The sequence below is a fragment of the Branchiostoma lanceolatum genome, chromosome 6, assembly GCF_035083965.1.
Source record: "Branchiostoma lanceolatum isolate klBraLanc5 chromosome 6, klBraLanc5.hap2, whole genome shotgun sequence".
NCBI classification, from domain to species: Eukaryota; Metazoa; Chordata; class Leptocardii; order Amphioxiformes; family Branchiostomatidae; genus Branchiostoma; species Branchiostoma lanceolatum.
The window spans coordinates 9,740,407-9,751,830 of NC_089727.1; the positions used below are offsets into that span (position 1 = coordinate 9,740,407).

Sequence of the window (11,424 nt, forward strand, 5' to 3'; positions counted from 1 at the left end):
CGTGTACCGTTTACGATAGCCTGGAGTCCAGCCTTGTTAGCTTTGGCACCCACTCACAAGGCTGGGCCAAAGCTAACAAGGCTGGACTCCAGGCTACGTTTACCAGACTTTTGTCCAGTAGAGGAAAACTTTTGACGAACGAAACAAAATTCTTAAATCTTTGTATGTCTCCGAGCTTGCCATCTAGAACATACTTAGCGAGACGTAAGTATCTACGTAATTGTTTTAAAGAGTGTTATCTATTTTATTACAGGCTTTATTGAAAAGGGGACCTTTTAAAAAGTAGGAAAAGTTTGTGATAGTTTCCCCCATATGCCTCTATTGTTCTCACTGATAAGTGCACGACCGTTTGGTACAATTTACGTCACTGGTACTGATTAACAACACACGAAAAGTAAACGTGACACGTAATTTACAACTCAACTCATTGAACTTTGAACTTCAAAAGACCCAAGTCGGCTTCGGCATACAACAACAACAAAAGTTACCTTCATGATCATAGGGTGAAAGAGTATAGAAAAGGGCGGTAAAACAAGGTAAGGTTCTATTCAGATAGTAGTTTAGAACATTGATTCCACCGGCGGCAATGTAGGATCTTTTATATATGAAACAGAGAGAAGGGTCTAGTTGAAATGGCATGTCTACTTGTTATGTAACCAGGAAATAACTTTTAGAAAAGGGTGTGTTGAGTTGTTGTCAACTATGAGAATGTATTACATGTATGTCTATCTATACTGGCATAGATACGTTATAGGAACTTCATACAGTTCTCTTAAGTGATAATTGTAAGTTATGAGTCACGTAGAAAGGGAAATTTCATTAATGTTTTATACGAACATGTCTTTCTTCATAAACGGTATTCATATATCACTTGGCTGTGTAGAGCGGTCTTTGCTTAAGCTATTCGCGATCAAAAATGTTGCCTGCGTTCTAGACAAATAAAAGTACAATGCGTAACACACTATATGACAAGAACATATTATCAAACTTCTTAAGTTATGCATGAATGTATAACATAAGTATCAATATTCAAATGACCAAATGATATTTACTTTTTATCGATCAGCTGTACCGGTCTCCACGTGACTATATGTACTATGTATAATCAATATGCTGTTATTGTTTTATATTACCTGCGCTTAATGTCACCCTTCTACAATCACAACGGTGTTCATTGTTTTTTTTTTCAGCATGACAACCAAGTGTCGTATGAGTGCGAGAAACTTTCTGTGCGGAGATCCTCTTGATTATGAGTTCGCCACCAACACAACCTGCCACGGTGCGGCTAAGATCGCCAACGCACACAACCGGGTCCACAGACTCCTGTGGGCCATGGTGTTCCTGGGTTCCTTTTCCGTTTGTGTGTGGTGGATAGCCGACAGGTGCGTTCTGCTGCGCTCTTAGTCTCCCTTCATTGTTTGTTTCTGAGAATTCTCATTGCAATTTATCATCTCTTTAACACATGCGCATATTTTTGCAATGTAAATGTATTGATTAAAGCAGTGAGAGCAGTAGTCGAATTGCAGTTTTTGTACATGTCATTTCCTCATTGACAGTGTACCTGTCTAGGCCTGTAGGATGTGGTATTCAGACAACTACAGTTACATTTTTTTTGAATGCCAAATGTGAACAAAACGTAAAATCCAATCACTACGTACTGTATTATTGTGATAATTCATTTTTGTTATAATCTATCTATAGTATATCTGCGTCCCCGTGACCACCCCCTCAAATTGGACCTCTGGGAAGAGGCCAAGGACGACAGGGCATTTCCAGTTAAAATAAAGGTGATTGATTGATTGATTGATTGATTGAATCATTGTGTTGTCTTCCCTAAACTTTTTAGGGTAGGAAACTACTACGGGTATCGCACAAACACCGAGATCAGCCGCAGGTTTGAAGACAAGCTCGTCTTCCCCGCTGTCACTGTCTGCAACTTCAACAGGTACATGTAACTTAAAATCAAATTTCGCTACGCCAGTTAATGTTTTTATACGTTATACACGAAACCCAGCGACGAAATCGAAACCTGTTTTACGATTGTCAGCATCAGACGGGCGCCGTCATCTTATGATTCGTACATTTTCCGGTCGCCCACACAATTCCGTCAAAAGCAGTATAGCCGCAATCCGTCCCAGGCAGCAGTACCACCATGGAGAACTAGTCGGCGCTTCAGTACCGCCTGATATGAATAGTACTCAATATTATAAAGAACATGTAATGTTCACCCTCGTTAAACCATGACCCCATATCGCTCCACGTTACATCGGTCGCGAAAGGGGCCCTTCGCGACCGATGTAACGTGGAGCGACATGGGGTCCTGGTTTAACGAGGGTGGTAATGTTACCTCCTACACTTATGTCACCTGCTTACAATTTTTCTGCGACGTGAATAATGCTAAACCGGGATGCTGTCCGTATTTGTTAGCAAACATCTAATCATTTCTTGTTTTATCTTATTACATGTAGTTCTTGAAAGAGACTGTTGCATTGTCAAAAGTAATTGATAGAGTTGTTGTGTTGGTTCTGTGACCCTTTTCTCTCAGATACCGTGCTTCCAAAGTTTCCCCTGACACTTTGGAACACCTGTGGGAACTGCTGAACCTGCACACTGCACTGGTCAACAGGGGCAACACCAGCTACGACACCTCACTGTACGTCCCTTAGCAACAGTTATGTGTATTGTGGTCCATGTGCTAAAGTACAGTATTTATCCAAAACAATACTACCGGTATACCATTAGGCTCGCCACCGAGTTGTCGCAAATAAAGTGTACTCACTATGATATTACACTGTACCGTTGAAGTTGAAAATACCTCTTCAGGTATGTGTCACGGCAATACCGAAATAGTTTTATAATATAATATAATACCGTTTTATCAACAGTAAAATCACACAAAATTATTCTAAAAAGGCTCTATACGTTTGCAATGCACGTTTCATGTAACAAAAATGCCAGTGGTGCATTATGAATACTATAGGGATTATTTAACGTTGACTTTGAGCGGGAATTCAATGTGATGTTGACTTTCAGATATAACTATACAAATGCTTCCCTTGAAAATCACTCTTAACTGAAGATAACCCTTAAACTCAATCAATCACTCAATCAATCAATCCATCCATCCATCCATCCATCGATCGATCGATCAACCAATCATGTATTCTCTTTCACAATAGCTGGGAATCCCCACCCATCGACGCAGCGGAGTTTGCAGACCTTACCAGACAGGCCGGGTTCCGACTGGATGACGACACACTGATCATGTGTAAGTGGAGAGACGTGGATTGTCACCAAGAGGTAATTATAAGGGCCTGAAGACTCGTAGACTACAGGAAAATAAACGATTGTATAAGAATATGTAATTGTTTCAGATCGTTTTACTTCATTTCCAGTTTAACTGACTTTTGGCTTTCAGCTAGTTGATGATGAATTTTTATGTTACAGAAGCCACACCGTTCCTAACCATTTTTATGGTGATCTGTGAATAGTTAGTTCATTAGGCTGATGGATCATTTTTGTATAAAAAGTGAATTCTACTTACTTGGCAACGTCTTTCTATGACTGAGTTTGTTGAATGTTGTATCTGATGAGTTTAATATGGCTCATGAAAATGATATTTCTAAAAGCACTTTTATGGCCTGCAACATTGTTTCTGTCCTAAGGATTTCGAGCACCATTTTTCTGTCCTCAGGATAAACATTTTTCTGTCCTAAGGATTTCGAGAAACATTTTTTGTTGTCCTACTAATGATACACATTTTCTGTCCTAAGGATTTCAAACCCTTTTTTTCTGCCATAAGGATAAACATTTTTTCTGTCCTAAGGATTTCGAGCACCATTTTTTGTCCTAAGGATAAACATCTTTTTTCTGTCCTAAGAACGTCGAGCACCATTTTTTGTCCTAAGGATAAACATCTTTTTCTGTCCCAAGGACTTCGAGCACCATTTTTTGTCCTAAGGATAAACATCTTTTTCTGTCCTAAGGACTTCGAGCGCCATCTTTTGTCCTAAGGATAAACATCTTTTTCTGTCCTAAGGACTTCGAGCACCACTTCACTCCGTATGGGAACTGTTGGACGTTCAACTGGAACACCAGCTCCGCAAGGGCACAGCCTACCGCTGGGGAGGGGAACGGGCTCAGGATGGTGATAGATATTCATGCGGTAAGAGTCATCTTACCTTGATGTATGCTACATTAGCATTTAACTGCAGTTCACCTTGTGGCAGATAGGGACGCTTGTTGTATTGTCCTACTTTGTATTTGAAGATTTAAGCTAAGGAAAAATTTACTTCACCACAAGGGAGTGAAGTATCACTTTGGGCTTCTCTCTTGCGTTTCTGCATTGCAGGTTCTGTATGTCCTACCAGAGGGCGCTAACCACTTTGGGTGGGGGTCTGTCATCTCTGATTGCTTGTTATCACATGTACAACAATTACACTCATCATGCAGTCTTTTTATTTAGGATGAGTACACGGAGCCTGCCAACCTAGACTCTCTGGACGTGGGGCTCAAGTTCTTAGTGCATGACCAACATGACCCACCGAAGATGGACTCTGAGGGCCTAGCAGTGGCGGCAGGGACACATGTGTACACAAGTATTGTGCAGCAAAAGGTCAGAAGTTACCACTTATTCATTTCTAGTAACAAGTCTAGTTACACCAGGGTATCTATATAGTTGTTGCTTCAACAAGCATTGTAGATGTCTATTCTGCCAAAAGAGAAATACATTGTATTCTCAAACTGAATCCACGGCTTCCACCCGTGAGGCGTCGCCAAAAAAAGACAAATGAAATGAAGGGGAATAATACAAGAACAAGGTAATAGATAAATACAAAATGACTCATCAATGCATCTCCAAGAGTTCATTGAACGATGGGCTTCATACATGTAGAGGCAACAGCAATGTTGAACACAAAACATTGTGACAGATGCTAATATGTTGCCTGTTACAACATATACCGTCACAGGAAAAGTCAACTTTGTTACACACTATAAAAAGGGCCAATATTGTTGCCCACATTGAGAGGTCTCCATTTAAATCCCTACAGTTCATCAACGAAAGAAAACCGTGGGGTCAGTGTGTTCCTGGCACCACCCTCCAGTACTATGACAGATACTCCCTGACTGGCTGTCTCTTGGAGTGCAGGGCTAGGAGAGTGATGGACATGTGTCACTGCTTACCTGCCAGCCTACCAGGTAAGGACAAGTTCAAATGTTTTCCAACAAAGAGAGATTAAATCAAGGACTATATTATAATGTCCTTGGTTAAAGTCATCAAATCTTCCACAAGTCCTCCTCCAAGGTTTTCTTCAGGATTACTGCTCAGAGCCATGTCAATTTTCTGGAGTGTGACATGACTGATGGGTCAAAGGTGGTTGGAAGCCTGTAGCAGCCCCCGTCCTGGTTCAATGAATGTTGAAATACGACAAACTTTGATATTCATATTATTCATACGTACTTGTATTAGTCTTGTGACATGGAGATGTGTTTACCACTATATGAAGCATAGACTAAAACGTGTTGTTCGATGGGCGAACATTTTACCTGCAGTATTAGTATACCTTTGAATAATGTAATATGTAATGATATATGTTGATAGAGTTATTAGGACTCAAATGACTGTGTATCTCTGTTATATTGTATCTGACCCTTACCTCTTCCCTCATGACCTCAATGAAAAGCGGCCTGCGTGCCGATTTGAGCTTATCATGAATAAATAAAGGTTCAAACAAACAAACAATCTTGTCCCATAAAAACCCAGATCTATTCATTCTTTTACCACAGGTCCAGCCGACGTGCCACACTGCTCACCCATGCAGCTGGGAAACTGTGCTTACAAAGAACTAGGTACGTTGTCATTTTGAACATGACTAAAGAAGAAAAAGTGGCAATGATTTAACATCTAAGTTATCCAATGATGTATGCAGTACACTGACATATCGATTAAAAAAAATGTCCCTGCAGTTAAAGAGAAAGCTGCTAGGGGGCAAATACCTACACCACTTCCTTCTTAGTACATCACAAGCTATCTGCCACCAATAAATCAAGACCATAGCACGTCCTGGTCAAAAGATACAAAAACGGAAGTTCTGCTGCAATCGACCTTAATGTTTGTATTCCCAACACCTACCCACATATCATCATAATCCATCCAAAAAACATCATGATAGTCTTGTTCCTTGTTGTAGCTATTCATAACTTATTTTCTTCCATAGCTACATGTATCTGCTTAATACTTTGAAGGTAATGTACCTATTTTGGCGACGACATAGGGGCATTGTCTTTTTAAAATATGCTGCCAACAATCCCAAGAAAGAAAAACTGATATGTCTAGTCCATCTCCAACAAACATCTGTAGCTATTCGTATCTTATTTTCTTTGATAGCTATCTGCTTAATACTTTGAAGGTACTGTACCTATTTTGGTGACAACATAGGGGCAGGGTCCTTTTAAAACATGCTGCCAACTATATACTGTATATCTCTAGAAAGAAACACTGATATGCCTGGTCCATCTCTAACAAACATCTGTAGCTATTCGTATCTTATTTTCTTCGATAGCTATCTTCTTAATACTTTGAAGGTACTGTACCTATTTTGGCGACAATGTAGGGGCAGGGTCCTTTTAAAATATGCTGCCAACTAAATACATCATGTATATCCCTAGAAAGAAACACTGATATTCCTGGTCTAGCTCTAACACACCTCTGTATGATCAGCTAAGTTTGACAGGGGAGAAGAGGAGGTGGGGCGCTGCAACTGTAGTGTCCCTTGTGAGGAGACCAAGTACCAAGTCAGCCTGTCCTACTCCGGCTGGCCCAATAGAGACGCAGTGACGCTCTTCAACAGATCATTGGATGAACTACGGTGTGTGTTCCACTACTTACACTTTTAATAGAGCTTTGCCTCAGTCTACGAATAATCATATTAATAAGATGGTAACAAGACATGTAAGGGACACTTGCAAACTATTGCTTAGGGCATGTGCAAGTCATTCATAAAGGTAAGGTAAATCTTCAGGAAATCAAGATCAGTTTTGAGAGGGACACCTGTAAAAGTCCAGGTAAAGGTTTATGAATGTTTTTTTTTTCTTTCACTGACAGAGCAAATTACGTGTCACTGGATATCTTCTACCAAGACTTGAATTATCAGACTTTCCAACAGTTCCAGACAGTCACAGTACCAGGGATGATCAGTAAGTCATTGTCTGATTACCATTAGAATAAAAATCTTTCATCTTTTGATAGTTTGTAATTGTCCCCATCCCTGTTGCATCGCCAAAAAATTTAGTCTGATAGCAACTGGTGTAGTGAGGCACCGAGATGGTGCCAAAAGACATCCATTGAATTTCAGCATTGAACATTGTAGCCTCTGTTGTGAAGAGATAGACCTGTCCCTTATTGAAAAAGATATAAAATCATGTGCTTGTTTCTACAGGTGACATTGGTGGCCAACTTGGCTTTTTCCTGGGAGCGAGTATCATCACATTGTCGGAATTTCTTGAGTATCTCATACTCAAAGTCATCGTCCATAGGTATGGTCCAGAGAATGAAGAGAACACCGAGGATCAGGGGAATAAAGATGAACATCGTGAGAAAGAAGTATTGGGCATCAAAAACACCGAGCCCTCTCAAGATTCTGACCAGCTCCAAACTGTTGTAGTTATCCCCAGACAAAGAGCTGGGAGTTACCTAGAGGCCGTTGATACACCTCAAACATTTGAAGGAAAACATCTACGAACCAATACAAGTCTACAGGAATTTGCTAATGATATTTCTTATGACAAGGATTATGTCAACCCGCATTTATTGTCAGGTATTGGTCAAGAGTCATCAAGTGATGATCCAAGACAAAACATTTCTTTTCATCGATTTATTCAAGACACTTACGCGAAGCAGAATCACAATGGCAGCACTAGAGACTTGTATGATGTGGAAAACGAATGTCCACAAGTACAGAAGTATGTAACAAGCTATGTTTGATGAAAGCTTGTCAACATTCTATGACAGTGAACATTGTTGCATCTATGCACTACTGCACTAGAGGTCATACCCTGTTACGTGTCCTGGCTGTATATTTGAATGTCGCTTGACTGACTACATGTATTTACTGCATTTTCTATGTCATTGCCAAAAGCGAAATTAGAATTTCAAAATTCTTTAAGGTATGCATCTCATGTATGTTGATTTCTATGCCATGATTTGCAAGTTATTAATTTTGATGGCTTCTGTCTTTACATGGAATATTGATGTCATATTTTGCAACAATTTATTCATTCTATCTTATCTTGCACTTCCAAAGTATACACATCACTTCTAAAGCTTTTACTAACTTACCATTATAGTGATCACATGATTGATTCGTAATGCAACATACTGGAAGGCAAAAACTATTATCGTTCTTCTTTTGATTACACATTTTCCTTGTGTTTGTGACATTTTTTTACAAAAGCATCCTAGTCATAGCTGACTAAGCCCACAGCCAATATGAATCTGGTACCAAAGGGCTACCTTTAAGGGAGGTAAGTTAGCACTGTTACTACCAGTATTCAGTTCGAATTCTATCTGGAAAAAAATGGAGATCTGAGAAATTTCAAAAATACAAAAATCCTAGGCCCTTGTTGAGAAAACTATTTTGTTAAATGTTGGAATGACTTTTCAAAAATTTCATCTGTGTACTTTTTTTTTGTAACGTTCACTTGAAAAGTGATTCTGAAGCATTCAAAAAGGTGGTCTGAAACTCCTGATCTGAAAACCTGGACACAGAGTCCCGGCCGTTTCTTCTGATCTCCATTCTCTCTTGAGAGCTCATGCTCAAGATGGTCTTGATGGCGTCCGCGTATGTTTTCTCGTCGTGAGCAAGGAAGCCTGTACGTGACCCATTGTGTTCCACAACGATGTCCATCTTGGGGCCCCCAGAGTCGTGTGCTAGGATGATGGTGCCTGCCGCCATGCACTCTACAACACCTGAAGTGGAAAGCATACATTCTTAGAAACGCCTGCTATTAGACAAAAAGCAGCAACTTGCATCCTCAAAACAATAATCCATATACGTGTAAATGAAAATACTGTCCACAAAGTGTGTTCCTTACATGATTTAACAGACTAACACAGTGTAATGGTTTGAGGCAACATCACAATGTAGTATGTATGGCTCTACAATCAGTTAAACGTCTGGCTCACCTATTCCAAAGTGCTCGTTCCACATGGTGTGCAGACCTATTGTGGCTTCAGACAGGCTCTGTTTGAGTTCCGAGAAAGGCACGTTCAGACGGAACTCCGTGTACTGCGTGACGTCCAGCTTCTCTGCTAACCGTTTCAGTCCGTCTACACGATCCGCGTCCCCCTGGTTTCTCACCCCACCAATCAGGACTAACTTGTAGTTCTTCCTCTTGTCCTGTGGTACGCCTTTCAGGAACTCATGGAATGCACGCAGCTGGAGAGGGTGGTCCTTTTCCGGACGGAACTGCGCAACTGACACGATACTGTGCTGTGTTTTTCCCGCATCGCTTTTCATGGGTAGGTCCATGAATTCTTTCACGTCACAAGGAGGGAACACTTTGTGTGTGCACTCCCTCGCCCCCCAGATGGACACTACATGGCCAAGCGTCCAGGAAGAGTTGACCATCACCACATCACAGCAGGACCCAGCCAGGCCATAGATGAATGCAAATGCACGGTAGTATGCGATCTTCACTGTGCTCAGTATGGGACTGCGGGCTATGATTGCTCTGTTGTTATATGTGGCTGTCTGGTCTGTCACCCTGGACAACATATCTGTACTTATTGTTGGATAGTGCACATAGCACCCTACCCTACAGCCCCCAAGATACTTAAACATGGGCAGAGTAAATGCGTACCCCATGCTATCTAAGTAAACATCAGGGACATATTTTGTCAGGGCTTCCCACCCGAGCCAAATGGATCCCAAGCTTTGGCCGAGGAGTGTGAAATACGGCCACGTGCCAGCCTCCACCCAGTCTCGGCGACTAAGGAAGACAAATTCTGGCTGCTGGCGAAGAATGATGTTAAATCGCTGTCTCGCATTCTTCACGATTTCTGCGCCTTTCACGTTCTTGTCCCCTGTGTACACCACGCATTTCACATGTTTGTACCTAGGAGACAAAAAATTGCATTTGACATCACTTCATGAGTGACTATATAGCAGCTGCCTGAAAATGTGCAAGTGTATTGCGTAAAGATTATGTCAAGTTTTTTTGTGAAAATGATCCTTTCCCAAAGCTATCAGTGTAGATTTAATCCATCCAAGGATATTCCATAACCAGAGAGCTTTCCCAATAAATCCCTTGGTTTGTTTTTACTTTGCATGACCGGTAAATTGCCTTAAAAAGATTTGTTGTAACACACCAGTTTTTATGCAGGAGGTGCAACTACAAGCTGCATAATCATTAGACTGGACTGTAACTTACTGTGTAGGATAGATCTGCTTGAACTGGGATAACTTCATAGACAAAAATACAGAATGTTTGAAAAGGCATACTTTTCCTGGAGCGCACGTACTGCACACCACAGCACCCTTTCCCCTCCTCCCCCTGCGTTGCAGTATGGGTGGAAGAAGCCGACCACGAGGACATCCTTGTCTCCTTCCTTCAGGTGAGGCAGCAGGCTCTTGGCACGTGAACGGACCCAGATACGGAGAAGGACAGTGACAGTTGCAAGAAGTACAACTAGAAAGACAATGCCCCATAGGAACAGGGACAGTGCCATGCTGGAGAAAATAACAAGAGGCATAGAATTATAACATTCAATGTACATTCTGCAATTTTTTAAAGTTCGTAGTCACTTAATCAACAAATTCCTGCATTCTATCAAAGACAGATATCCTTGATTTTATCAAGGAGTTTTAAAATCAAACCTTATTCTATTCTATACATGGTTCTGTCTCCAACATAACATATTTACCTGCAAGACGCGGAAGAGAAAGTAAAAAGATGATTCACTATCAGCAAAAATATGAGAGATCAGAGAAAGCTCAGATAGAGACCATCAGCTAATTCTTACTATACCCGTACATGAGTGATGTCAGCGAATGTAGGAGATGCTAGGGACGAGACAGCATTAATATTTGATGTGTGAATGGCCGTGACTGTGATTTGTGAGAGATGTTGAAAGTGGCGGACTTTGACCTGACTCCTGCACACGTCACGTCCAAACAACCCAACTCCGCCGCTGCACTCCGCTTTGCACACGCATTGGACCATAAAAACACCCGCAAACGCAGAGTGACAAAGCAGTTTTCATTCTGAGGTAAGTAAGCTTAGACATATTTGCATCTTGTCATTTGGGTCTAAGATATTTCAGAGAATTTTTAGATGTTTCGCTGTTTTCTCACCTGAGAAGCGACAGGATCGGCTGCAAAATCGCCATGACCCGGATGGAATGTAAACGCAAATAGACCAAAA

The 11,424-nt window shown here is 41.1% G+C and overlaps 2 protein-coding genes across 4 annotated transcripts; one reads left to right on the forward strand and one right to left on the reverse strand.

The window, feature by feature from the left end:
• The first annotated feature begins 399 nt into the window (after positions 1-399).
• LOC136436498 (acid-sensing ion channel 5-like) lies at positions 400-7,984 on the forward strand. Its single transcript, XM_066430501.1, has 12 exons — positions 400-536; positions 1,191-1,382; positions 1,847-1,945; positions 2,546-2,653; positions 3,180-3,300; positions 4,040-4,165; positions 4,466-4,615; positions 5,052-5,199; positions 5,788-5,850; positions 6,722-6,869; positions 7,106-7,197; positions 7,440-7,984. The coding sequence occupies exons 2-12, from the start codon at positions 1,192-1,194 to the stop codon at positions 7,982-7,984; spliced, it is 1,791 nt and encodes a 596-aa protein (XP_066286598.1). The 5' UTR covers positions 400-536; position 1,191.
• LOC136436499 (GDP-Man:Man(3)GlcNAc(2)-PP-Dol alpha-1,2-mannosyltransferase-like) lies at positions 7,860-11,422 on the reverse strand. Of its 3 annotated transcripts, none has more exons than XM_066430502.1 (4): positions 11,355-11,422; positions 10,503-10,730; positions 9,185-10,116; positions 7,860-8,968 (listed from the first exon to the last, which is right to left on the reverse strand). In XM_066430502.1, the coding sequence occupies exons 1-4, from the start codon at positions 11,387-11,389 to the stop codon at positions 8,697-8,699; spliced, it is 1,467 nt and encodes a 488-aa protein (XP_066286599.1). In that variant the 5' UTR covers positions 11,390-11,422; the 3' UTR covers positions 7,860-8,696. The 3 variants fall into 3 exon arrangements, with proteins under 3 accessions (XP_066286599.1, XP_066286600.1, XP_066286601.1); XM_066430503.1 differs by lacking the exon at positions 11,355-11,422 and adding an exon at positions 11,035-11,276; XM_066430504.1 differs by lacking the exon at positions 11,355-11,422 and adding an exon at positions 10,925-11,026.
• Between the last annotated feature and the right edge of the window lie 2 nt (positions 11,423-11,424).